A 27,171-nucleotide genomic window follows, 5' to 3' on the forward strand; every position below is an offset into this window, starting at 1 on the left:
AGACCCAGAAGTCCACTACTTAGGGGGTGGGGGGTGTCCTCTTGATCTTGTCCACTTCCATTCTAATCAAGCCATTTGCTGACTTTTGGGGTTAACTTTCAAAACCAACTCCTTATCTGGTGCTCAGATCACTTCTGGTGAGGGCTGGGGGACCACATGTGGTACTAGGGATCAAACCTGGGTTGGCTGCAAGCAAGGAAGCAGCTTCCCAGCTGTATTATGACTCCAGCCCCTTCCTCAAAGGTTTTTTTTTTTTTTTTGGCTTTTTGGGTCACACCGGCGATGCACAGGGATTACTCCTGGCGGTGCTCAGGGATTCTGGGAATCGAACCCGGGTCGGCCGCGTGCAAGGCAAATGTCCTGCCCGATGTGCTATTGCTTCAGCCCCAAAGATTTTTCTTAAATAGAGCAAATCCTGTTGGAAATGGACAGCTACTAAAGAGGGGCACATACTCTAGTATGCAGTGGAAATGTGTGACCTGTCCGACTCATTCTACCCTGACCTGACTCTGCCTTTGCTCTTCCTCGCTTGTCTGTCCAGCTCAAGTCTGTGCTTCCCTTTAAGGACCCAGCGGGATCACTTCTCAGAAGCCTCCAGCCGGGCCCACAGGCGCCTTTCTTCCAGGGGCACCTGTAGCACTGGCCATTAATAATAGCAATGCACTTACTTCATCGGATCAGTTCTTTTAATGTATCGGATTATTTCCAACCTAGCTGGGCAGTGTTTCCAGCAGTCCGGGTTGGGGGCCGCCGTGACTCCCTCCCCTGGGTCAGTTTCTATCTGCCTCTGGAATGGAGCCCGCAGAAAGGAGCTCTGCCACCGAAGCCGGGCTGCGCTCTCTCGGACAGGGGTTCAGGGGGCACCTCTTTTCTTGCTTCCACCCAGGCAGGGAGGGCTCGTGTCCAGCTGAGGGTTCTCCCTCCACTGCGCCGGGGTCCGGGCCTGGATGGCCAGCGCGTGCACCGGCCCCGCCAGCTCCTCGGCCAGCGCCGCGTGCACCAGCCGATGCCGCTGCAGGGGGTTCAAACCCTCGAAGCGGGCGCTCACCACGGCCACGCGGAAATGTGTCTCGCTGCCCGGCGGGACCGAGTGGCCGCCGCTCTCGTTGCGCAGCTCCAGCACGTCGGGGTTGAAGGCTTGCTCGAGCTTCCTGCGGATGGCGGCCTCCACCGGGCCCGCGGCGCCCCGGGGCCCGCACGCGCCGCTGGCCATGGAGCGCGCGCGTCCGCGCAGCTGCGCACTCAGCATGGGCACTGCAGAGGCAGGACGGCAGCGCCGTCAGCCCGGCCGCCGCCGCCCCCGCCCCGTCCACCCGCAGAAGCCCAGCCGGTCGGAGCCGCCCTTTCTCCCTGCACCCCGCGGAACAGGCGGGGGTTCGGGGGCACGCGCCGCCACCGGCGGGCAGCGAGGGGAGGAACGATCAGAAATGGGCAGCTGGATGGGGCCGGAACCATAACACAGCGGCGAGGGCGACAGTCCCGCGACCCTCTGAACCCCAGGATGGGCCCCTCTGTACCTTCAGGACGGGCTCGGCGGCCGCAGCGGCGGCGGGAAAGTCCTCCGTGCCGCGAGGCACTCTGGGAGATGTAGTCGCCGGCGCGGAGGCGTCTGTGTGCCCAGAGGCTCGAGGGAGTTGTAGTCTCCGAGTCTCCGAACGTTGCCCGAGCTCTGAACCACAGGAATTCCAAGTAAATAGGAATTTCTGGGCAACTGATATGGTTCAATCCATTTTATTGCAAAGAAATTTTGCATAAAACCTAGCCTATATCCTTTATTTTACATAAGAAAATGGAAGTTCTACGAGGTTATTGAGTGCATTATTATTTTAGGCCAGTTCTGGAGGCTGGGGAAATAAGGAAAGGCGTGCTCTCAGGAATATTACAGACTGGAGCTGAAGCGATAGCACAGTGGGTTGGGCATTTGCCTTGCACGCGGCCGACCCGGGTTTGATTCCCAGCATCCCATATGGTCCCCCCGAGCACTGCCAGGAGTTCCTGAGTGCATGAGCCAGGGGTAATCCCTATGCATCACCGGGTGTGACCCCAAAAGCAAAAAAACAAAAACAAAAACAGGAATATTACAGACTGTACAGAGAATGAACAAGTGAGGGTGCAGGGATCGGGGAATTAGGGGTAGGGGTGGGAGGTGGGGGAGTGGGGCAAGTGGGGAGGGATGACAACATCATCTGCTTCCTGATCTGATGTGACTAAGAATAGAGTGCCAGAGAGGCATGTTACCCAGAATTGGGAGCCATAGAGAAAACTTTTGGAGGGTTTTAGAGTGATGTAGAAGAGGCAGTAGGACAATTTCTCTGTCCCTCAGAGTTAGAGGAGTGGGGGGCCAGAAGTACAGAAACTAAGGCCTTGTAATCTGTCTAGCTGGTTTCCATCTCCTCACCCTACATGGTCCTTGGAGCGCTGCCAGGAGCAATCCCTAAACACAGCCAGAAATAAGCCCTAAGCACAGCCTGGTGTGGTCCAAAAAACAAACAAAAAGAGAAGTTAGGTAATACTGGTACACGAAGAGAGAGAATTTGGGGACCCTAATAAATATGATTGGAGCCTGGGAGAGAGAAGATGGGACAGGACCAGAGCGGCCAGATGTAGGACCCAATGGCCCCTGCTGCCCTGGGCCTCTAAACCTGAATGGTGGTTTGTCTGCATCCAAGGGGCAATGGGAAGGTAGTGGAGCTCTCTAAGTCGGGATGTAATGGGATGGTTTCTAAAAGGATATGTAGCTTTTCAGTCTAATTTACATGTTAAGTTTTATGTAGATTTCCCATATTTTTGTAAATGTTTTCACTACTAATTTTGGGAGACTTCAAACCTGCAGAGGAGTTGAATAGTTCAAAGTAACATCCTCTTTATGTGTCTAACATATATATATATATATATACATATATATATATGTTTACAAACTGATACTTAAGCCCTTTATTTATACATTTTGGTGTGGGGAACCATGCCCTGTGGTGCTCTAGATTTGCTTCTGGCTCTGTTCTTGAGGGTCAGTCCTAGAAGTGCTGAGGGGACCATACAGTATATGTTTGGGGGACACTTCCTGCGGTTCTCATGGCTTACTCCTGGATCTGTGCTCAGGAATCACTCCTGGTGGTGCTTGGGGACCATATGGAGTGCTGAGGATGGAACCTGGGTCTGCTGAGTGCAAGATGAGCACCCTCCCTGCTGTACTATCACTTTAGCCCTGGGGATCATATAGTATTGAAGATAGAACCGTACCTCCTGCTTGCAAAGCATGCATTCCACCCTTTGTGCTATCTTCCAGGACCTATACCAATATACTTTTATGATAAATTCACATACTTTAAAATTTGGTATATATATTTTTTTCTTTTGGGGTCACACCCAGTGTTGCACAGGGGTTACTCCTGGCTCTGCACTCAGGAATTACTTCCTGGTGGTCCTCGGGGGACAATATGGGATGCTGGGAATCGAACCTGGGTCAGCTGCGTGCAAGGCAAATGCCCTACCTGCTGTGCTATCACTCCAGCCCCAAAATTTGGTATATTTTTATGATATAGTTATATACTTTTTTTTTGCTGAAGCATTTGCATTTGAAAATAAGTTGTAAGTACCATGACATTCACACCTAACTATCCTGACGTGTCTCTCCTAATAACAAGAATATTTTCCTATATAATATTACACTTTTGTTTGTAGAACTGGAGCAATAGCACAGTGGGCATTTGCCTTGCACGCGCCGACCTGAGTTCCATTCCTCCATCCCTTTCAGAGAGCCCAGCGAGCTACCGAGAGTATCCTGCCCACATGGCAGAGCCTAGCAAGCTACCCGTGATGTAGCTCAGGCCCCTATAACCATTACTCACTTATCACACGAGAAGTTTAACATAATGACATTTACCATTTAACCTGGTCTGACTTACCTCCTGGCAGAACCTGGCAAGCTCCCCGTCGTGTATTTGATATGCCAAATACAGTGACAATAATGGGTCTCATTCCCCTGACCCTGAAAGAGCCTCCAATACGACACCATTTGGAAGGACGAGTAAGGAGAGGCTGCTAAAATCTCAGGGCTGGGACAAATGGAGATGTTTCTGGTGTCTGCTCAAGCAAATCAATGAACAGCAGGATGACAGTGACAGTGATACAGTGATTTAACTCCCATGGGAACAATTCCCCACTGGATTTGTCCCAATTTGAGTCATGGAGACGGTCATATGCCCAGAGACAATCTAATCCCATGCACCCCTCCTCCACTGATGGCCACTCTGCTTCCACCCTGCTCACCAGATGGCAAACAAGGACCACCTTAGTCACCTTTGCACCAGATGTGGCCATGTTGGACAGACTCCCTTGAGAGAGGGACTGTGTCCTTCTGACTGTGCCCTCTCTAATAAATCTTTACTTTGCTCTAGTCTAAGCATTCTTTACCAACCTGCTGCTTAAAGGCCCTCTGAGCCTGGGTCCAAGAGAACTGCAATCCCCTTCAATATTTATCCTGACCCTTAAAAATAGATAAAAATCTTTGAGGGATGGGGCCTAGAGTGATAGTACAGTGGGTAGGGTGCCTGCCTTAAATGCAGCTGACCCAAGTTCAATCCCTGACACCCCATATGGTTCCCCAGCACTGCCCACAGTGACCCCTGAGTGCAGAGCCAGCAGTAAGGTCTGAGCACTGCTAGGTGTGGCCTCCAAACAAAACAAAATTAAAAGCTTTGAAGGACAGCCCAAATATCTTAGCACATGTGGGAGCCCAGGAGTCCATCCCCAGTATTGCACAGTACCCTCCGTACGTCCAGGAACTGGGAATAGCCCTGGAGCATTGATGGACATGGCCTACTCCACTCCTTATTTTTTGAAATTTGAGAAAAGTTGCAAGATCAATACAATTATCATCCGTTTTACCCCTAATATAGAATCACTGACATTTTGCCAGAATTGCCCCCTGACCGCACCCATCCTTTTCCCTCTTATTTCTGTCTTGTTTTCTTAATCCTTCACCCCTCCCTTTCTTCAGCACTGTTTATCAGGGACAGTCCCAGGGGCTCTATATATCACATACACTAACATTTATATGATTAAGTGATCTAATAAGAGGTGAGACTCAAAATTCTCCAGTAGCCTCATTTATTTATACTTTTACTTTTAGAAAGCCAATCAAGACAATCAAGAGCTAGAGCAATAGTACTGTGGGTAGGGCATTTACCTTACACGTGGCCAATCTGGATTTGATCCCTGGCCACCACCCCCCCAACACAACCCTGCGCCCCCCCCCCACACACACACACACAAACAGACATTCCATGGTTCCCAGAGCTCTGCTGGGAGTGATGTGGCGCCAAAACAAAAACAAACAAAAAAGTCAATCAAGGATCATCATTTATCTGAATTTTAATTTGTATCTTACAGAGATCTCTGGCTGCAGCATGGAGAAATGATGTAGGGAAGGCAAGAATGGATTTGGCACTGCCAAAAATGAATTAAAGATGAGTAAAAAAAGCAAATAAAACCTCCAACTCTTCTTCCCTTCCCACATATTAAAGAGAAACATATTAGGACAGAAGACACTGGATGTAGGAGAGATAGTACAATGGGAAGCACTTGCCATGCATGCAGCCAAACTGGGTTGGATCACCAGCACCTCATAAGGTCCCCCCAAGCTCCACCAGGAAGATTCACTCCCTGAATGCAGAGCCATAAGTAAGCCTTGAGCATCTCCATGGCCCAAAAATTGAGAGGGTGGGGGTTAGGGAAAGTCAGAAAGTCAGAAATTTGTGATCCAAAGAAGAAGACAGGCAGCCCTGATAGAGAGATGACAGAGCCAGAGTTGATGTGTGGGTGACTCCTAATGGAGCAAACCTTAACTTAATAAGATATCTCACAAGTTGAGCCGTGAGACAGAGTAGACACGAGTGTGAAGCGCACTAGAACTAATCTTTGACGTTTTCATTTTTCACACCCCAGAAGTTTGATGCCTCTCTAGAGAGATGAGGGGAATGAAACCCACCTGATGTAGAAAGGAAGGAGCAATGTTCTCACCCCTAAGTAGGCACAGAGAGTGAGACCAACGTTCCAGCCAGGTCCAGTGCCAGCAGTAGGACGTGAGAGTCAGTGTGGGAAGAGGTGACCCTGGGGCTGGAACCAGATTGTGAGCATTTCTCCGGGGAGAAGGATAAACCGGTCTGGCCAAAGGCAGCGAACTGGTGATGCTGGTCCTGGCACGCAGGCGTGGTGGGCCCACCGAGCATATCTGATGAGACAGGGAGAGAAAGGGGCATAGGGAAGATGGAGCTAGAATGCAAGATAAATAATACCTGAGATGGCCTTTTGGAAGAATTTGGTTGCCTTTGGTTAAAGATCTCTGAGGTATTCAAGGAAATAAGATCTGATCTGTTTGAGGATGTGTGTGCTTTTAAGACTGATTGTGTTTATTTTTAATAGCTCTGCTAAGACTGCTGGGAAGTGAACTCTGGGGAACAATAGATAGTAATTTAGTCAGATGGAGTTTATAGGCTATTAGTCTCTCTGAACTAACGTAATAATATTTTGTTATATTATGGTGACATGTAATCTAGTGAGGCTAGTTCAAGCTCTCTTTCCCTCCTGCACCTGCCCTGCCCAACAAATGATACTGAATAATGTTAGTGCAGTCATGTGAGTGAAGGGAGAAAGAACACAATATTTGAGTTGGGCAGACCTGAGTTCCAATCAAGTATTATTGTTTTGTTTTTTCTTTTGGCCCACACCTGGCAGGTGATCAGGGCTTCTCCTGTCTCTGCACTCAGGGATCACTCCTGGCATGCCAGGGACCCTGTGAGGTGCTGAGGATGGAACCTGGTCAATCTTATGCAAAGCAAGATCCCTACTAGCTGTTGTATCTCTCCAATTCCCTGGTCAGGTTTTTGTTGATTTGTTTTGCTTATCCAGTGGTGTTCAGGTTCTCCCATATGTGGTGTGAAATGGGACAGGTGGAGAGTACACATGCAGCAGCATGTGTACTGTCCACCTGTGTGTCTCCTTATTACTCTTGCCCCTCTAATATCGTGTCTATATCGTGTCTCCTTATTACTCTTGCCCCTCTAATCAAGTTTTTATTGAGCGTGTTTTTAAATCATTTATGGGTGTTGGATCTTGTGAAATGTTTTCTCTGAATCTATGAATCAAGTTTTGTAAAGTGGGTGTGTGACTCTTAATTGTTTTCTTCTGAGGGGGACACATCCAGTGGTTCTCAGGGACAATTCCATGCTCAGTCAGTGCTCAGGGGTTCACACAGCACTAGGGTTTGAACATGGGCTTCTTGCATGCAAATCATGTGCACTAGTACCACCTCCCCTCCCCCCCAAACACAAATACTTTTTGGATTTTGGACTACATCTAGTAGTGCTCAGTCTGGCCTGGGGAACCACATATGGTACTGGGGATCAAACTGAGGCCAGTCACACACAGGGCTAGCACCTGCTTTACTATTGCTCTGACTCCTGCAAGAGCCCTCAAACTATCTCTCTGATGTTGGTGGGCTTCACAGGTGGCTTATGTGAAGAGGGGAGGAAAAAGACAGTCACTTTCTCCCCATCTGCCTTGGCCACCAGGGACCCAAGGTTACTGGGTTCTTGTCTCACCTTGCAGAAAAGAATTTCAGGAGTACACAGATGAGCAGTGAAGTAAAACAGATTTTATTTGGAGGTTTTGAAGGAAGGAGGAAGAGAAAGTGGGGGAGAGTGGAGAGTAACTTGCTCAAGAGAGAACCCAGGGTTCCCCAAGGGCGGAGAGAGCCCCTACACACTCCCCAGCATTAAACATGAAAGCATGAAAGTCCACATCTCAAGAGGGGAGATGCAGGTGACACATATGCTCAGGCACTGCAAGTGCTGGGCGCAAGCAGCATATGGGCTCGGGCATATGCTGCGCCCTTCCTTTGTTCAAGAAGGTTTCTTTCTAGAAGGTTTCTCCAACCTGCCCCTATGTGGGGCTTCTACCTAGTACTTTCTACCTTCAAAGTTCTTGTTAAGGAGGCTGTGTAGGGGGGAAGGGTTGGGAGTGGTGATGGTCTTTGAAATTCCTTTCCTGGCCTTTTGTTTCTGCTGGAGCTTCTGTCCTAGGAGGGATCCAACCTTCTCAGTGTCTGTTACTGGACTGGCACCAGGTGGGGTCTTGGTTCTCTGCAAAGTTGGGGCTATTACTGATGTAGGCAGGTAGACAGGGAAAGGTCCTCAGCAATGAAACCTAGGTCAACGAAATTTCTGGGAAGGAAAGTTCTAAGGTTGAGCCACCTTGTGGGTACAGAAAATAAGACCTGATAAGACTTTCAGCAGTGGACCCTGAGGAGATTGGACCCCTCCCCATGAAGGAAATTCCTTGAATACCCTCCGACACCTCCCTTTGGCAGTTCAACCCAGAGAAGACTCCAGAACATTCCAGACTGAGACAACCTGAGAAGAACCATATAAAAGCCAGTCCAAAAGCCGATTCAAGGCTCTGCCTGACCTTGGAGAAGCCCACGGTCTCCCTTGAGCACACTACTCTCTTTCTCCTCACTCTCTCTCCCTCCACACCTTCAAAAACCCTCCAAATAAAATCTGTTTCACTTCACTGCTCGTGTCCTCCTGAAATTCTTTTCTGGGAGGTGAGACAAGAGCCCAATAACCCTGGGTCCCAGGTGGCAGAGGCGATTGGGAGAAGGTGCCCAACTTTCCTCCCTGACTCACATGAGCCACCTGTGAGGTCCACCTACATCATAACTTCCCAGGAAATTTACTGCCATTGCCTTGGGAGGGGCCTTCCTTATCTGCCTGCCTGCCTACATCACCCCCAGTAAACATTTAGAAAAAAATGTTTGAAATTTATTTGTTTAAATGTTTTAAATTTAAAACTGCCCCCCACCCTACCCTTGCAAATACCCAGTTAATTGTATTCAGGGCTTACTCCTGAACACAGGGAGGACCATATATGGTGCTGGGAATGGAATCTGGGTTGGCTATGTGAAAGACAAGTGACCTTTCCCATTGTGCTATCTTTTGAGCTCTGGGCCACATGATTTTATTAGCAGATCTATCTCCTAAAATGATGTATCATCAACTGGTGTAGTTATAACCACTGTTGAGGTAACAGTTCTCATCACCTGAGACTGGAATTGGGTATTTCATAATCCTAGTCAGTATTCTTAACAGAAGGAATCTCTACAGGTATTGGGAATCCATTACTTTCCAGAGCTCACCAGATGTCTCTCTTTTCTAGACTCATTGCACCCCAGAGTTCTTTGTATTGGTTCCGTCTATCTGTATACCCTGGGCCTAGGAGGTAGCAGGTAACTGTCAGTTGAAAAGGCAAGGATAAGGGAGAACATCAGAAAAGGGCTCAAAGAATAGAATTTTAATCTATTCTTTTCTCCATAGTATTCTACCTTCTATCTGAATGGGTTATCCAGGAGAGTATGAAAATAAAATTTCCAGGGACAAGGAGAAAGAAGTATAACTTGCATTAAAGATTTCTATGGAAGGCAGTGGAGGATTAGCAAATAAGTTTGCAGGGGCTGTGGCTGAGTCCAAGAAGTATGAAGGGGTAAACAAGAGCATGTGGGAAGAGGAGGAGGAGGAGGGGGAGGGGGAGGAGGAGGAGGAGGGCTGCTGAGAAGCAGGTGGGTGGGGGATTCAAGCAATGGCGAATAGCTGGGGTAAACAAAGTGTTACCCCACAGTGAAATGCAGGGGTGGGGTCAGGACGGGCACACTGCACCTCAAGGATCTGGACTCTTGTGTCTCACTAGCTTCCAGAGACCCACTTCATCTGAGTATTGTGGCATCAGCTCCCATCCCCAGGCACTTGGGACCGTTTGGGTTTGATGTCTTTTCAGGGTTGCTCTTTGCAGGAACAGGAAAGTGAATCCTGATCTTATTTCAGGTTCTTCAAGTTCAATGTCTGTTTTCCATATTTTGTTTATTTTTGTTTTTGATCCATACTTGGCGCTCCTCCACGGCTCAGGGATCACTCCTGGAGGGGCTCTGGGGTGCTAGGGATCCAACCCAGGTCAAATGCATGCAAGGGAAGCATTCAATCTGCTCTACTATCTCTCTGGTCTTAACAAGCCTCCCTCCGTTCCCACATATCCAAAGGGTGGGGAATGTGTGTGTGTGTTCCAGCCTTCACATATTTTGACTGACAAAAATAGTAATTTCTTTTTTCAGGTTGATTTTATGATATCCTGAAACTCATGACCACGGCTATCTATCTTGTCTATCTGCCTAACATCTGCCTCTCAGAGTAGATTTTAGATAAACGTATTTACTTGAAATACGGTTGATGCAATTCAGAATTAGAAAAGAGAGAAGAGAGGGGGTTGTAGGGATGAGTTTGCATTTTGCCGAGGTCGAGTTGTTGGAAATGGATTATTGATGTATCCAATTAGTCAGTATATGGGTCTGAGCTTGTAAAACGAACATGGATATTGAAAGCAAAGGAAACGGGTCCGACTACACGTTCGAATGAGTAGCCAAGGGTGGCTAAGGAGGCAGCCGGCCAACAAGAGACTCAGGGGAACTGACGCAGGGAAATGAGCGATCCGGAGAAGAAAAGTCAGTGGGGAACATTTTAAAAGCCAAAGGGGTAAAGGACGCCTTCCATAGGTCACACTGAAGATGAAGAATTCTGTTCCAGTTGCGGGTCACGCGGTTTCGGAAAGCGCAGGCGGGCGTGGCCTGGGAGGGAGGGAGACAGCCCGAGGTCGTGCAGGGGAGTGCGGCTGTGAGGACACAACTGGCTGCGGAACCCATTAGAATTCCGTCCCTTTCGGAGGGAATAACAACGTTTGTTTAATGCTACCTTCGGGGGTAAATAATGCCACGGAAACAAAAACGCCATTTAAATTTCAAAAATTCGTCTGCTTTGCAAGCCGTTTCACTTTAAAGATCATGATATGTAAACTAGGGCTTTAATGTGGCTCTCAGCGATTGGCGGGCACATCCCGATCCGTCATTTCCTACCCGAGGATGCAAACGAGGCCTGTATTCTGCTCTCCTATTGGCTGATCGGGCTCCGCTTTGAGCCAATGAAATTACTTCCCTTCACCCCTCCCGGTAGCTCTTATAAATTACCTCAAGTTGCTCGTCTTGTCCACATCCTTCTAGAAAAGGAAGCTGTAACTACCTTTTTCTAGCCGTAATGTCTGGACGTGGGAAACAGGGAGGCAAGGCCCGCGCCAAGGCCAAGTCGCGCTCGTCCCGCGCCGGGCTGCAGTTCCCGGTGGGGCGGGTGCACCGGCTGCTGCGCAAGGGCAACTACGCCGAGCGTGTGGGCGCCGGCGCGCCCGTGTACCTGGCCGCCGTGCTCGAGTACCTGACGGCCGAGATCCTGGAGCTGGCGGGCAACGCGGCCCGCGACAACAAGAAGACGCGCATCATTCCGCGACACTTGCAACTAGCCGTGAGAAACGACGAAGAACTCAACAAGTTACTTGGGGGTGTCACCATTGCCCAGGGCGGCGTCTTGCCCAATATCCAGGCTGTGTTATTGCCCAAGAAAACGGAGAGTCACAAGCCTGGCAAGAGCAAATAATTGTGTGACTTGACATCTGTACTCACTCACCCCAAAGGCTCTTTTAAGAGCCACCAAAAAGTCTCAAATGAAAGGCTGATAACGATACAGCGCAAAAGCTCTTTTTTGAGAACTTGGGTGGCTCTAAAAAGAGCCTTTGATCTTTGGTTTACTTTTCGGACTTATTTGCTTTTGGCTTTGTGGCTCTCGGTTTTCTTGGGCAGCAGCACGGCCTGGATGTTGGGCAACACGCCGCCCTGCGCGATGGTGACTTTGCCCAGCAGCTTGTTGAGCTCCTCGTCGTTGCGGATGGCCAGCTGCAAGTGGCGCGGGATGATGCGAGTCTTCTTGTTGTCGCGGGCCGCGTTGCCCGCCAGCTCCAGGATCTCGGCCGTCAGGTACTCGAGCACGGCGGCCATGTACACGGGCGCGCCGGCGCCCACACGCTCGGCGTAGTTGCCCTTGCGCAGCAGCCGGTGCACCCGCCCCACCGGGAACTGCAGCCCGGCGCGGGACGAGCGCGACTTGGCCTTGGCGCGGGCCTTGCCTCCTTGCTTGCCGCGACCCGACATGGTTAAGAATTAAACTACTACACTGAGAAAGTCCGAAGCCCAGATGAACACGACTAAAGGACTAGCAACTGAAAAGCTTTTATAAGCTTTCCTTGGGGTGGGGTCAGGAGCGAGGTTCTCACTGGTCCTAAAGTGGCTACAGAAACAGCCAATGAAATAAGAGAATCGGTGTTGTTACGTAAGCATGCGGATGACGCAAGTTTCCGAAATGGTCCAATAAGAACGAAGAGCTTTTGGAGTCCTTATTTGCATACCGCGGTTATAAAAGATTAGGCTCGGCCGTTATGTCATTTCTTCCTCTGGTACCCTGGGTTGTGCTCTACAATGCCGGAGCCCGCCAAGTCCGCCCCGGCGCCCAAGAAGGGCTCCAAGAAAGCTGTCACCAAGGCTCAGAAGAAGGACGGCAAGAAGCGCAAGCGCAGCCGCAAGGAGAGCTACTCCATCTACGTGTACAAGGTGCTGAAGCAGGTGCACCCCGACACGGGCATCTCGTCCAAGGCCATGGGCATCATGAACTCCTTCGTCAACGACATCTTCGAGCGCATCGCCGGCGAGGCGTCCCGCCTGGCGCACTACAACAAGCGCTCGACCATCACGTCGCGGGAGATCCAGACGGCCGTGCGCCTGCTGCTGCCCGGCGAGCTGGCCAAGCACGCCGTGTCCGAGGGCACCAAGGCCGTCACCAAGTACACCAGCTCCAAGTGAGTCCCTGCGGGGACGAGGCGGGATTGCAGGCGCCGGCCGCTTCATTCCAAAGGCTCTTTTTAGAGCCACCCACCGAATCACCAGAAAAGAGCGCTGCCCACTTGCTCTGCGCTGTAGAGTGAGAGGTCGTGGGAGATGGGGTAGTTTGCAAACCCTCGTTCGAAGGTTCTGGCACTGAACTGGCTTTGCTTTCAAATCTAGGGGCATCCTTAACCCCTGCCGCCTTGCTTACACCGTCACTTTTAAATCCGGGTACTGGTAGCCTTCATTCCAGAATGTTCTGTCCCAGTGGCTTTGTTGGGCTTGTTTCTTCTGAGTTCTAAAACCGATCCTGGTCATCGATTGAAAGGACTTGGGGACCCAACTGACAGAGTCCCGTGAACACTGTCCAGAATATTCCCAGGTGCGAGGCAGCTCCTTTAGGCACTGGATCAGCAGTTCTATCCGGAGAGGTCCATGGATATCAGTCACTTGGGGCGAGCTTTCCCTGATTGGATAACGTAAAATTTCAAACTCCCGTTCCCCTCCTAAACGTATACTTCTGGTTTCTGCGACACTCTGGGGCTTTGAGTCCCCGTTTCTCAATATTTATGGGCCAGTTTTGCATTTGGTTTCCCCTGGTAGTTCAGGTGGCAGGTCACTGCAATGTCATTAAAGTTTGGGCTCAAAAGTCACTTCAGACTTGTCCAAATTCGAAACCTCAGGACTTTGCGTCACATTTCGCTGGTCCTGCTGCATCATTTTCCTACCTTCGTCCCAAAGGTGTCAGAAACTGGTTTGTTAGCTTTTTGTTTTGTTTTTAATTTTTCATTTTAATGATCTTTCTCTTTGAGCTCTTAACTGTGTGGGTCTCTTTCCCGCTAGATTGTCAGCTCCAATCTGCCTTTGACACACTGAATGCTTAGGCATTTACAAGTTATGAGTTAACATTTGTTGAATTACTTATCTCCTGTCCCTCGTCCCTCGGAATGGTGAGAGCTGATGAGAGCAGCTCATTTGTTCAAGTTGAATGTGAATACAAGATGAAAACACAAATTGCTTTTCAGCTTTCCCAGCTGGATCTCCTGTCACCCTGGGCATCACCCTGTCAGCCAGGAGGAGACTCCCCCCATCCTCCTACCCGCTCCAGATTCCTTCTCACCAAAGTGTCACCTTTTCCTCCCTTTGGGCTCAGTATAGCCCACAGCCTGTAAGGTTTTTCTTAATGCAGAGCATTGGTAACAGGAAAGGTCCTCCCACACACATTCACCATCACTGTCCCATTTGTCTATTATGCACACACTCCCACTCCCACCCCCAGGAGCTACACCCCTTAACAACTAGCCCTATACCACAAGACATACTGTGTTTGAGTTTTGTTTATTATGTATGTACAGAATGTTGACTCTCTGTCCAAGTCTTGATTTTGTGGATCTTGTTGAACAAGATAATGATGGCCTGATCCAAAAGCTCTGTTTTAGGCTAAGGGATCCTGGTTGCAGGTGGTTTATGAGTCCAAAAGGATGTGACATTATTACAGATGGTGGGTGGTATTATGGTGTTTTCAAATGTGTGTAGATGCTGTTGTGACTAATAAAATTACCACATCATTTGAAATGGCTTGATTTTTTGGGGGAGGGGGCATATCCAGAGATGCTGGGGCGGGGGGGGGGGCGGGATCTGCACTCAGGAACCACTCTTGGCAGTGCTCAGGGAAAAATCTGGGATGCTGGGGAGGGATCAAACCTGGATCCACCGTGCGCAAGGAAGTCACCTCCGGCCCCATGGGTTTTTATTATATTTTCGAACTAATTGAAGTTAACATATATTATTAGCGTACCAGTTCTGAGGGCACTATTAATGCTCAGTAATTGGGCTAAGAATACCTCTGTGCCAGCCTTATGAAAGGATGTAGAGGTCCAAGCACCACAAACAAGCACTTGGCAATGTCCCTGGTTTCGTGTGTGCGGTGGCCGAGAGCCGTTTCCCATCCTCCCCAGGCCTCCCCAGCAGAGACAGAGAGACGGGGACCGCAGCCTGATGGTAAAAATGGCCGCTTAATGCAGAGCTGCTAGCATACTTATAGAACATCAGAAGGGGTCAGAGATGTAGGACTGCATGTCCCTGTGATTCACAGAGGGAAAACACTCCAGCAGAGGCAATTCTCTGGGGTAGATAAATTTAAGGAGATGCTCTGTCTCCCAGGGATATCTGTATTGCTCTTCTCTTTCCTTCTAGTAGCATATGTCAAACAATTAAGTCAAACAGTCAATTAATTCTACTTCTTACCAATACTTGCAGTTTTTGGATAAACATAGTAAGAGATAAAGATGCCAAAACCAAGTTCTCTTGGCTCTGAGAGCAAGCAAGACTTATACTGAAAATCCCAGACTAAGTCCTCAGGTCAGTTCAGCTTGTCCTCACCCCCTGTCTCTTAAGTCCTAACAGCTTGCATCAAGATCATGCATTTATATCCCATTTCGATGTGGGGGTAGCTTTGCCACTCCCCCTGGTCCATCCCAGTCCCAAGGCGAGACCTCCCTTTTGGGGTGTTAGGAACTACAGCAACTGAAGCCTGAGTCAAGTAATTATAACCAAGTAATTATGCCCAAGAGTAGATATATTTCAGAGTCAATCAACTCCCAAATATTAGGAGCACAGGTCTTTCTGTGTTTAAGCAAAGAACATTGCTCTACAGTAAAATGTGAAAAGGCTATAGGGGAAACAGAAAAGCAAGTAATTCATTACAAACACAAAACCCAGAATTACCAGAAAGTTTTGGCTTATAAGTAACCAAGATTGACTTGGGGAACTGTGACAATGAGGTGTAAAGCACAAAGGAAAGGTTAAGGATAAACTCAGGGGATTAGGGACGCTCACAAGAGCACTGTGAGCTTCACTGGGAGGACGAAAAGGGGCAATTCACTCATTGTACAATCTTCTGGCCCTTAGAGAAGGCCCCGACGGCTTTCCCCATAACCGCCCAGGTTGGGTGGTCTCGGGCTGCTCCCCAAGCCAGGGTGGCCCCTACCAAGGGGCAGATGGAGGAGGAAAGGAGGGCCAAGGCGGTTGGTTGATCAGTTACTGTTTATTCCATTCTCCCCACGCACCTGTTCCAGTCTCTCTGAGCCTCCCATTCTACCCTCACACTGTCCCTCATTCCCATCTCCTGCTGTCTCTCCCACTCATCTCTCCGCGCTCCATCTTGCTCCCTGCTCTCTCTCACAACTCCTCTAATTCCCTCTCTCTCTTCAACTCCCCCATGCACTCTGGTTTTGCTATCCAGTCTCATAGAAAAATCAACATAAGAATGCCCTTCTTGGGGCTGGAGGGATAGCACAAGGGTAAGGGGGTAAGGCATTTGCCTTGCATGGCAGACCAGGATTCCCAGCATCCATACGGTTCCCTGAGCACCGCCAGGAGTAATTCCTGAGTGCATGAGCCAAGAGTAACACCTGTGCAATGCCTGGTGGGACCCAAAAAGCAAAAAAAAAAAAAAAAAAAAAAAAAAAAGAATGCCCTTCCTGACTGCCCATCAGGCTCAAGGGCAAAAACACCACCTAGAGGTGTTCCTCTTCTCCTTAGTCCAATAACTTAATTAACATCTTAATATTAGTTATTTTTGTATGGACACAGTAAGAGACACATTGAGGCTTGTAGGGCAGCTCTCCTGGGAACATCTTGCCACAGACTCAGACTATAGTGCTCAGGCCAGATTAATCATTCCTAACCCTAGCAGGGTCTGAATTTAGTTATTACTTTTTGGATCATGACAAAATTTGTCCATGACTATGTTCTTAACTTATAGTTAAGCATTATGGATTATGGCACTTTGGCCAGGCCCATCTAGATGCCAGGGTAGCACATAGCTCACCGCTTGCCCTGGGTCCATCCAGTCCCTCCCTCGTTGGATATTTTTTCTTTTTGGGTCACACTCGGCAATGCACAGGGGTTAGTCTTGGCTCTGCACTCAGGAATTACTCCTGGCAGTGCTCAGGGGACCATATGGGATGCTGGGAATCAAACCCGGGTCGGCCGCATGCAAGGCAAATGCCCTATCCACTGTGCTATCGCTCCAGCCCCCCAGTCCCTCGTTGGGACCCTGCACTTGGGGGTGCTAGGAAGTTAGGGCAACTGAGGCTTAAGTCGAGAGAACAGATACCCAGGAGGTAAATATCACTGAGAGTCCAATAACTCCCAAGTTACAAAAGCATAGCATTAACTGTCTTCTTGTGCCAATACAAAAAGGACATTGCTCTGAATTAACTATGTAAAGGACTTAAGGAGAAAACAAAAACAATATTTACAAGTCAAGAGAGCACAAAGAAAGAAGTTACAAATAAACACAAAGAATGGGAGCACTGTGATGGGAGTAACCCAATAGACCTAAGCTTCCTGTGGCAAAGACAAACCCATGTTATCCTACAACTGATGAGGCCTAAAGAACTTAGGGTTAATATCCAACACAAAACAATATTCTAGCACTCCTTAATTTATTAGTTGGGATGTTTTGAAAAAGAGAAAGTAGTACTATTTTGATAGTAAAGACCTAAAACTAACTTGAATATATATTAACTGTTGATAAGAAAATGACAAGTAAAAAAAAAAACCCAGAAAAAAAACCAGTAAAAAACAACAACAACAGGAGAATGGAGCGGTAGTATAGAGGGCAGGGTGCTTGCCTTGCACAAGGCCAACCCGGGTCTGATCCCTGGAACCCTGAGGCGGGCTGAACAAGGAGGGACAGACTGAACTGGAGTGACCGCGATTCCCCTCAGTCCCACAAGTCACACTTTGGAGACTGTAAACACTGGAACATGTGTCTGGAGAGAGCAGAGAGTGCCTGCGACCCGTCTGGTTAAAAGGCCCAACGCAGGGACACTGAGAGGATGAAGGAAGAAATGAGAAAGCATGGGGTGAAGGGGGCTCACAGCCTCACAGACAGAGAGCCCGGCTGTCCTCCACATACAATACAGGATCGGTAATCATCATCAGAAAAACAACATTCTTTGCTCAAATGCCTATTTTAATCTGTCTGGGCTTCACATTTATGCATTGGAGGCCTTAGTAGATGGGAACAAACTTCTTTGTAATGAATGTGCTTTTTCAGCGCGAGATTTTTCCAGAAGGCATAGGACAGGGCCTTGGCAGCATTCTGGAATGAAAGGTCCCCTAACTTTCTCATTTATCTTAACATGTACTCCCCAACTATGCGGGTTCTTGTGGCCGGCTACAAGTGATCCTGGGCACCACCCCGGGGACCCAGCACTGAATCACAGGCTCTAGGGAGGGCTGCCCCAGCACATATAGGGTGGCTCCTTGGCCACCACTCAGGTCCCCCTCAAACATATCACCATTTTGAGGCTCCAGTTTAAAACGACTGTACTGAGTCCAGACAAAGATGCAGGTTTAGGACTCCATACATACGGAAGTAATCAGAAGCAGAGGTGAAACGAGGCATATAGATCTACTTAAGCAATCACTGTTTTTTGGAGGCCGATGTTTCATGATGGAGAAACCACGTCATCTGGAGAATTCTGCTCTGCTGGGAGCGAGAACACAGGTTGGGAGTGGGATTCCCCAACCGGTCTTTCCTGGGCAGCACCTGGGACCGACTGCACAAGGGAGCAGCTGTTCCTTGGCCCGAAGACCCAGGGCTCAGTCAAGGACTCCGGCCCCAGGCCGAAGCCGTGGGTCTGCAGGGCCCTTTATCACTTTCTTATGTTAAGGGCCGGCTGTGGTGGGTGGCTGCGGAGCACTCCAGACAGAGCACGGTCAGTCTCCTTCGCGGAAGCGGTTTTCTCCTCACGCTCTAGAGGACAGTGCTTGGGGGTCCCCGGCTGCACAGGGCTCGACCCCAGCGCGGGACCAGTGTCGCTGTCCCGTCTCTCCCGCAGACACACCACACCCCGTTGGGCTGCCCTCGTGGGGGGAGGGGAGGGTGTCGCTGTCCCTAAATCCCCCCTCCCAGCCGGAGATACACACACACCCCGTGGGGCTGCCTCGTGTGTGTGTGGGGGGGGAGTGTCGCTGTCCCTAAATCCCCCCTCCCGGCCGGAAATACACAACACCCCGTGGGGCTGCCTGGATGACCTCGTGCTCGGTCGTCTGAGGCTCGGGCTCCTGGGGCGGGACTCCCCCCGACCCCCCGATCCGGGTTCTCGCCCCTCCCCCTTTCTGGTTCCGTCACGCTCCCACCAGGGCCGCCCCCTACCCGCTAAGTGCAAAGCTGGCGGCCGCCGCGGAGCAGAGGGCGCGGGAGCGGCCCGTCCCGCGGGAGATCGCGGGGGCCGACCGCTGCGAGCGTCGGCGAGTGCCTGGGGGCCCCGGCGGCGTCCGGAGGAGCGGGCGGGGCCGGAGGGCGTTTCCCGCGCGCGGGGCGGACGCGCCGCGGTTCTCACTCAGGTCCGTCCGCAGGGGGCGTATTTGAGCGGCCGCGGCTCGGGCAGGGGCGGCGGCAGAAGCTTGTCCTCCGGGCGTTGCGGTCATGTCTGGCCGGGGCAAGGGCGGGAAGGGGTTGGGCAAGGGCGGCGCGAAGCGGCACCGCAAGGTGTTGCGAGACAACATCCAGGGCATCACCAAGCCGGCGATCAGGCGCCTGGCCCGGCGCGGCGGCGTGAAGCGCATCTCGGGTCTCATCTACGAGGAGACCCGCGGGGTGCTGAAGGTGTTCCTGGAGAACGTGATCCGCGACGCCGTCACCTACACGGAGCACGCCAAGCGCAAGACGGTCACGGCCATGGACGTGGTGTACGCGCTCAAGCGCCAGGGCCGTACCCTCTACGGCTTCGGGGGCTGAGCCGCCGTCGCTGCAGGCGTGGCTCACCCCAAAGGCCCTTCTCAGGGCCGCCACGGAGTCCCGGAAGAGCTGTGTCACGGGCTGCCCTTGTCGGGCTCCGGGGGAGGCGGCTGTGGGCAGCGTGTTCCCCCTAACCTCCCGTGAGCGGCGAACGCCGTCTTTGCCGGTGACCCTCTCGGTCCCGGACACCGGCAACACTGCCCAAGGTCCTCCCAGATGAGCGGGAGACGGGAAAGGTCCTATGTGAAGGACATAGATGCCAGGTTTTTCAAGAGCCCGGGACTCGGGTGTCTGCGGAAGGGACCCACTTGGGAGCACCCGGCAGGGCGGAGGTTGGTCCCCAAGTGTCCCTCCAAGAAGGGTGTCACGGAACCTCAGGGTGTCTGCTGTGTACTTCCCCTCTAGGACACACAGAAGACCAGTTTCTACCATGCCGTTTTTCTCTACACACGGGGGCACTGATTTCCATTCTGCGCCAAGAGCAACATCCTTTCTCTTCGGACCCTGGCGCTGCGAAGGCAAAGCGCCGCCCTCCCAGCCCCCGCTTGAAGCCACGCTTGAAACAGTGGTTCGCCCGAAAGAGAGGGGAAGGGGACAGAGGGTGCAGGGCAGGGGACACCACCGCCCTTGCAACTACCCCCCCCCCCCAAAGTCACAACTTACTCTTCTCTGAGAACACCCTTCGTCCTGAGTGGGGAGCCCTCCGGCTCGGGGCCCACACGGGAATGCCCGCCCCGCTCCGAAATCGCAACTTCCCGCTTCGGGGAACATGTGGGTACCGGCATCCCCAGCCAGGCACTGCCCACGGGTCCGGGACGGGTCCTGGACGGGCCACCCGCAGCCACCAGGGAAGCGGGCGGGCGACCGGAAACCCGCGCAGTCCCCTCAGCCGCTTCCGAGACACGCGAGGCTGAGCCCCGGAGCTGTGTTCCCGCTGCCGCCGAGTACCCCAGGATCTTGGAATAACTCGGCTCGCTCGCTCCTATCAAGCCTGCCCTTCCTGCCGTCGGTGGACGATGACAGCCCCGGTTAAGCGCCAGCCACCGAGACCTGTTCCTCCGTGACGCTATGTCCGGAGGGCAGCGAAGCCGAAGCAAAAGGCAAAGGCGGGAATGGGCGGAAATGCGCAAACAAAAGGGTGGGGCGGGAAAGGGCCCTACCTAGCCCCATTCCTGCCGCACTCGTCTGTCGACCCGGAGGCCCAGTGTTCTGCCCAGCCCGCCCGAGTCCTCACGGCAAACAGCGGCACAGCTCCTCCGAGTGCGTGGGGAGGTGGCTCTGAAAAGAGCCTTTGGGTTCGGTGCGATGGAAAACCTTGGCACCCGATGCGCGCGCCTTAAGCCCGCTCCCCGCGGATGCGGCGGGCCAGCTGGATGTCCTTGGGCATGATGGTGACGCGCTTGGCGTGGATGGCGCACAGGTTGGTGTCCTCGAAGAGCCCCACCAGGTAGGCCTCGCTGGCCTCCTGCAGCGCCATGACGGCCGAGCTCTGGAAGCGCAGGTCGGTCTTGAAGTCCTGCGCGATCTCTCGCACCAGCCGCTGGAACGGCAGCTTGCGGATGAGCAGCTCGGTGGACTTCTGGTAGCGGCGGATCTCGCGCAGCGCCACGGTGCCGGGCCGGTAGCGGTGCGGCTTCTTCACGCCGCCCGTGGCCGGCGCGCTCTTGCGGGCCGCCTTGGTGGCCAGCTGCTTGCGCGGCGCCTTGCCGCCGGTCGACTTGCGGGCGGTCTGCTTCGTCCGAGCCATAGCGAACACAAGAGAACGAGTTCGGCGGGGAAGCGACGACAGCGAGGTCTGGGCCAGCCGCTCCACTCTTTATAGGGGCAGCCTTCTCCCCATTGGGCAGGGCGGCAATTGAAAGACCCGCGCTGGCCGCCCATTGGTTCTGACGTCACGGGCCCGCCGGGCACCGATTGGCCCGCGCCTAACGCGGCCCGGTCCGGATAACCCTCTGCGCGCTCGCGGGCGCGCTCTCGCTCTCTCTCTTCTGTCTCTATGTCTGTGTCTCTATCTCACACCACTCTTTCTCCTCTCTTGTCTCTGTCTCTCTTTCTCTGTCTCTCTGCCTCTCTCTGTCTGTGTCTCTCTCCCCACCTCTCCCACTCTCCTCTCCCTCTCCCTTCTCCCCTCCTCCCCGCGCTTCGCCCGCACATTCCACGGTCTGGTCGCGGGCTCTTCGCTCTCTTGGAACGGCACAGCGTGAGCGTCTCTGAGCGAGACGCTATCTGCCTGCCCAGTCGTCCCAGTGGTCTGCCGGAACCCCCGGTGAGGTCGCGCGGATGGGCCGCAGCGACCCGGGCTTCGGAAGACGGTGCCGCCCCCTGTGCCCGCCGCGAAGGCGCTCTGACTGTAAACTAAACCGGTGGAGCCCGTTCCAGCCCCGCCCCGGCCGCGGGACCGGCGCTCTTTGATGGGACCGGGAGCTGCGGGTTCGCTTGGCAGGATCAACTTCCCCGGAGACACTGGGTGGGACGAGTCCCGGGTCGCGGAACACCAGGGCCAGAGCGGGCCGCACTGTAACTGGCCAACTCTGTCCGAGCACCGGCCGCGAGGCTCTGCAGCCGACACCCCTCCCCTCCCACCCCGCAATGTGCTGGGGGACTACAGAGCCCGCGCGGGCTCCAGGGACTGGCCTCTCCCCACCTTCCCTCGTGCCGTGCCCTGCCTCGGGCCCCGCCGCCCCAGAACACGACCCGTGGACAACTCCTTTTCTGGCACAGTGGGTGGCTCTGAAAAGAGCCTTTGATTGCGGGCGGGAGGTCGTGCGCGGCCTCACTTGCCCTTCGCCTTGTGGTGGCTCTCCGTCTTCTTGGGCAGCAGCACGGCCTGGATGTTGGGCAACACGCCGCCCTGCGCGATGGTGACTTTGCCCAGCAGCTTGTTGAGCTCCTCGTCGTTGCGGATGGCCAGCTGCAGGTGGCGCGGGATGATGCGCGTCTTCTTGTTGTCGCGGGCCGCGTTGCCCGCCAGCTCCAGGATCTCGGCCGTCAGGTACTCGAGCACGGCGGCCATGTACACGGGCGCGCCGGCGCCCACACGCTCGGCGTAGTTGCCCTTGCGCAGCAGCCGGTGCACCCGCCCCACCGGGAACTGCAGCCCGGCGCGGGACGAGCGCGACTTGGCCTTGGCGCGGGCCTTGCCTCCTTGCTTGCCGCGACCCGACATGGCAGATCAGCCTCCTCACTCAGGAACACGCGCGGCAGACCTCTCGTCCGACACCTGGTCAGAGCCGTCCGCAAGCCGCCGCCGCTTTGCCCTTTTATAGGCAGGAGCGCGACCGTCTCCGGAGCGCTGGGATTGGACGAAGCGAACCTTGCCCTGACGACCAATAGGGCGGTCCGGCCCCGATCTGCTCGTTTACATAATCCCGTCCCTCGCGTCCCTGCTGCTGCTGAGAACTGGCCAATGGCAGCGTGCGGCCGCCAGAACCCTCATTTGCATGCGACCGCTATAAGTAGCGAGCTATTGCCCGCGGCCTCCGTCTTGTCTCGCGGCTCGCGTCAGTCTCCTGCTCGGCGCTTTAGCAGCAATCCCCGCTATGCCTGAGCCGGCCAAGTCCGCCCCGGCGCCCAAGAAGGGCTCCAAGAAAGCTGTCACCAAGGCTCAGAAGAAGGACGGCAAGAAGCGCAAGCGCAGCCGCAAGGAGAGCTACTCCATCTACGTGTACAAGGTGCTGAAGCAGGTGCACCCCGACACGGGCATCTCGTCCAAGGCCATGGGCATCATGAACTCCTTCGTCAACGACATCTTCGAGCGCATCGCCGGCGAGGCGTCCCGCCTGGCGCACTACAACAAGCGCTCCACCATCACGTCGCGGGAGATCCAGACGGCCGTGCGCCTGCTGCTGCCCGGCGAGCTGGCCAAGCACGCCGTGTCCGAGGGCACCAAGGCCGTCACCAAGTACACCAGCTCCAAGTGAGTCCCTGCGGGGACGAGGCTCCAAAGGCTCTTTTCAGAGCCACCCACCCCGCACTCAAAGGAGCTGGCATGGCTACGCTTACGAGCCAACGACTCTTCCAGTTCGTTTACTTTTGGCACGAGGAATTAATATGCTTGCGCACGTTCACTGATGGTGCTGTTACGTTGTCCTTGTAGGAGCTTTCTTACAGAATGGATCTTAGAAACTTAGGCTTTTATCTCGTACTTGGTACGCTGAACTCTAAAAATTAGAGGGTCGCGGCGTACAGGGTGTCTGGCTCTAGCCTTGAGCACCGGTCGCCCGTGTTGCTCCCACCCGCGCTTTCAGGAGTGATCCCCTAGCACCAGCAGTAAGCCCGAGTACTGCCTTGGTGTGGCCAAAGCAAAAATAAGGAAATGGAACCTGTAATAGAGGGGAGCGCTGTGATGTCACATTACACAGAACTTCTGTAGAACTTCCTCTGAAGGAGTGTTTTACTCTTATGACATTACTCAACCCACCTATGTATAAGCCTACCCTTCATGATTTCTATAGAACTGCTGTTAGGGGTAAGAGGGATAGAGGACTTTAGATCTATGAGGAGATTAGGATGAAGGAACTATGATGACTGGGTATAGGGCTAAAACTATGCCTTCGATTGTGCAGTGAGGGAAGAGGTCGGACTACTTAGGGGAGGAGAGAGAAATAAACTGACTACCAACCAGCTTGCCACCCAGTTGTCTTATTTCTCTGTTCCCCGTTCATCGCTGTGGACCTGCCTGTGGAGGCGGCTCTCAGCTATGAACTCTTGAGTTGAGCCCACGATTTTTGTTGAAACTCACAGGGGAGAGCAATTAATTCTGTCTTTTGAGCTGAAGTTCTCCCTTGGTAAAACTCTGGCTTCCACTACCCCGGTCAGTCTAGTGACAGCATATAGAACATTGAGTTCCTTTATAGACTAAGCTGTTTATCTACAGTCAATAAACCAAGTTTTATCTGGATTACCCAAGGGGGTTACCTTTTGAATCAAGATTAGAACACATTTATTCATTCACTTTTGTAGACTCAGAATCTGATTTTTACAAAAGAGGAAAGTTACAGAAATATGTTTTTTTCTCCACCTTCACCTTAAATTTGCCAGACAGCTTAATAAATTGGACTTATTCCTTTGCATAAACACAGCAAGACTGGAGAACTCTCCATTTGGGGTGCCACATTATTTGCTAAGAAGTTCCGGGGGTTGGCTAAAGACAGGAGACAATAAATAGTGGCATTAGTTTTTTTTTTTTTAATCTGGCATGTCAGAGTTACAGCGGTAGAGCATTTGCCTTGCACGCAGCTGACCCGGGTTCGATTCCTCTGCCCCTCTTGGAGAGCCTGGCAAGCTACCGAGAGTATCTTGCCCACATGGCAGAGCATGGCAAGCTACTCGTGGCATATTTGATATGCCAAAAACAGTAACAAGTCTCACGGTGGAGACATTACTGGTGCCCACTCGAGCAAATAGATGACGAACGGGATGACAGTGACAGTGACAGTCAGTTACCCAGGCCTGGCCGTAAGATGTGAAGTTCAGGTCCTACGACAAGCTGGAGATAGACTTGAGCCTGAACGGTGAGCTGAAAGTGGCCCCGGGCCTCTCATCTATTTGAGTGTCCTGTCAGAAAGGAACCCATCCTAACCCTTCTTCAGGTCTGGTATGGATCCTGGTTTCTGATGCTGAGAGCATGGCCTAGGCTGGATCAGTCACTGCAGATCTCCAGATTCCTCATTGTCCATAGCAGAGACTATTTCCAGTCCTTCCTTGTTGCCAGATTGTTTCTAGGGTCTCCCTGAGATTTATTTTACTTGCTCCTGTCATTTAAATCAATCCTTTTGACTGTTTCCCTGGAAGGGGGCTTTGGGGTCCCATGGCTGATTTTCCTGACTGCATGAGGGATAGATCCTAGTACAGGGAGGAAAAACCTTTATCTGGATTTATGCAAAACAATATAGTATCATGAAGCATCAGAAGCATCAAAAACATCACTGTCACTGTCATCCCGTTGCTCATTGATTTGTTCGAGCGGGCACCAGTAACATCTGTCATTGAGAGACTTATTGTTACTGTTTTTGGCATATCCAATACTCCACGGGTAGCTTGCCAGGCTCTGCTTGTCGAGGCTCCATACTCTCGGTAGCTTGCTGGGCTCTCCGAGAGAGGCGGAGGAATCGAACACAGGTCGGCCCTGTAAAAGGTGAACGCCCAACCGCTGTGCTATCGCTCCAGCCCATCAAAAACATACTGAAGGTATAGCACTGTAGCACTGTTGCACTGTTGTCCCGTTGTTCATCTATTTGCTCGAACGGGCACCAGTAATATCTCCATTGTGAGACTTGTTACTGTTTTTGGCATATCGAATACGCCACTGGTAGCTTGCCAGGCTCTGCCCTGTGAGCGGAATACTCTCGGTAGCTTGCTGGGCTCTCCGAGAGGGATGGAAGAATCGAACCCGGATTGGCCACATGCAAGGCAAATGCCCTACCTGCTGTGCTATTGCTCCAGTCCACTGAAGGTATAAGGAAGAGAAAAGCAAATATTTCACTTTACTCACAATTAGATGCAATGCACCCATTTGCCATGGGTCTTAGTCAAAAAAGAACAAAGCTCTGTAGAGATAAAGCACACAGCTTACTTATTTATTTATAATTATATGACCATGAGACATAGTTACAAACTTTCATGATTAAGTTTCAGTCATATATGAATTGAGCACCCATTCCTCCACTAGTGCACATTTTCCACCACCAATGCCACCCCCATCCCATCCCACCCCCTGCCTCTGTGGCAGGCACCTTCCTTCTTACTCTCTCTCTACTTTTTGGGCATTATGGTTTGTGTAGGATATCATTGGTTTGTCCTTTTTCCCTTGCCATAAAAAGTTTAGATTTTTCTGGTAATACCCTGAAGCACCTCCTGAAGCACCTCCATTCCTCTGTGTTTATTAGAATGTAGCTCTAAACATTTTAGGACAACATTGGTATGTGCTGTTCCCCTTGCCACAGGAGCTTAGGTTTATCACAGTGCTCCTGAGGCACTTCCATTCCATTGCGTTTATCTATAAACTCCTCTCTATGATTTCTTCCCCAACAGGTCTATCACCTTTTCCCCCTAATCAGACTCTGTTAACTTGTAAGGCCCGACTTCTCAGAAATCTATGATTTTATATGTATGAGTGAAATATTGTCTTTCTCCTCTCCTTATGTCTTTTGAATAGTTTAGTTTAAAGCATGAGATACACAGTTACAAAGTTGTTCATGATTGGATTTCAGTCATACAGTTTTCCATCACTCATCCCTTCACTAGTGTACATTTCCCACCATTGGGTAGGCTTTTGATTACCATTTTGATTTTGTGATAGATCTGTTCAGGTGTTCCATATCTTCTTGGCTCAATCTCAGGAGGTTATCGAAGTCCGAAAGTTTATCCATTTCTTCTAGGTTCTCTCATTTAATGGCATAAAGCTTCTAAAAGTAATCTCTGACTATACTTTGAATTTCTGTGATTTCTGTTGTGATGTCCCCCTTTCACTTCTGTCTAGGTTTATTAGGGCTCTTGCATTCTTTGTGAGTCTTGCAAGTGGTTTATCAATCTTGTTTATATTTTCAAAGAGACAGCTCTTGGTATCATTGATCTTTTGGATTATTTTTTTGGATTCCAGTTCATTAAT

At 51.7% G+C, this 27,171-nt stretch overlaps 8 protein-coding genes across 8 annotated transcripts; 4 read left to right on the plus strand and 4 right to left on the minus strand.

The window, feature by feature from the left end:
- Positions 1-668: 668 nt before the first annotated feature.
- On the minus strand, positions 669-1,593 carry BOLA1 (bolA family member 1). The gene is made up of 2 exons (XM_004618116.3): positions 1,518-1,593; positions 669-1,254 (listed from the first exon to the last, which is right to left on the minus strand). Exon 2 carries the CDS (start codon positions 1,247-1,249, stop codon positions 854-856), a length of 396 nt encoding a protein of 131 aa, XP_004618173.3. The 5' UTR covers positions 1,250-1,254; positions 1,518-1,593; the 3' UTR covers positions 669-853.
- Positions 1,594-11,135: 9,542 nt separating this feature from the next.
- On the plus strand, positions 11,136-11,679 carry LOC101547624 (histone H2A type 2-B). The gene has a single exon (XM_004618053.2). The coding sequence runs from the start codon at positions 11,136-11,138 to the stop codon at positions 11,526-11,528; it is 393 nt and encodes a 130-aa protein (XP_004618110.1). The 3' UTR covers positions 11,529-11,679.
- A 1-nt stretch (position 11,680) lies between these two features.
- On the minus strand, positions 11,681-12,097 carry LOC101547095 (histone H2A type 2-C). Its single transcript, XM_004618051.2, has one exon. It carries the CDS (start codon positions 12,077-12,079, stop codon positions 11,690-11,692), a length of 390 nt encoding a protein of 129 aa, XP_004618108.1. The 5' UTR covers positions 12,080-12,097; the 3' UTR covers positions 11,681-11,689.
- A 41-nt stretch (positions 12,098-12,138) lies between these two features.
- LOC101547359 (histone H2B type 2-E) lies at positions 12,139-12,923 on the plus strand. The gene has a single exon (XM_004618052.3). It carries the CDS (start codon positions 12,404-12,406, stop codon positions 12,782-12,784), a length of 381 nt encoding a protein of 126 aa, XP_004618109.1. The 5' UTR covers positions 12,139-12,403; the 3' UTR covers positions 12,785-12,923.
- Positions 12,924-18,932: 6,009 nt separating this feature from the next.
- On the plus strand, positions 18,933-19,684 carry LOC101546584 (histone H4). The gene has a single exon (XM_004618049.2). It carries the CDS (start codon positions 19,251-19,253, stop codon positions 19,560-19,562), a length of 312 nt encoding a protein of 103 aa, XP_004618106.1. The 5' UTR covers positions 18,933-19,250; the 3' UTR covers positions 19,563-19,684.
- LOC129403290 (histone H3) lies at positions 19,385-21,732 on the minus strand. The gene is made up of 2 exons (XM_055129972.1): positions 20,226-21,732; positions 19,385-19,465 (listed from the first exon to the last, which is right to left on the minus strand). The coding sequence occupies exon 1, from the start codon at positions 21,307-21,309 to the stop codon at positions 20,899-20,901; it is 411 nt and encodes a 136-aa protein (XP_054985947.1). The 5' UTR covers positions 21,310-21,732; the 3' UTR covers positions 19,385-19,465; positions 20,226-20,898.
- A 458-nt stretch (positions 21,733-22,190) lies between these two features.
- Positions 22,191-22,870, minus strand: LOC129403292 (histone H2A type 2-A). The gene has a single exon (XM_055129974.1). It carries the CDS (start codon positions 22,726-22,728, stop codon positions 22,336-22,338), a length of 393 nt encoding a protein of 130 aa, XP_054985949.1. The 5' UTR covers positions 22,729-22,870; the 3' UTR covers positions 22,191-22,335.
- Positions 22,871-22,925: 55 nt separating this feature from the next.
- Positions 22,926-23,625, plus strand: LOC129403293 (histone H2B type 2-E). The gene has a single exon (XM_055129975.1). It carries the CDS (start codon positions 23,102-23,104, stop codon positions 23,480-23,482), a length of 381 nt encoding a protein of 126 aa, XP_054985950.1. The 5' UTR covers positions 22,926-23,101; the 3' UTR covers positions 23,483-23,625.
- The last annotated feature ends 3,546 nt before the right edge of the window (positions 23,626-27,171 follow it).

The sequence above is a fragment of the Sorex araneus genome, chromosome 3 (genome assembly GCF_027595985.1).
Source record: "Sorex araneus isolate mSorAra2 chromosome 3, mSorAra2.pri, whole genome shotgun sequence".
NCBI lineage: Eukaryota > Metazoa > Chordata > Mammalia > Eulipotyphla > Soricidae > Sorex > Sorex araneus.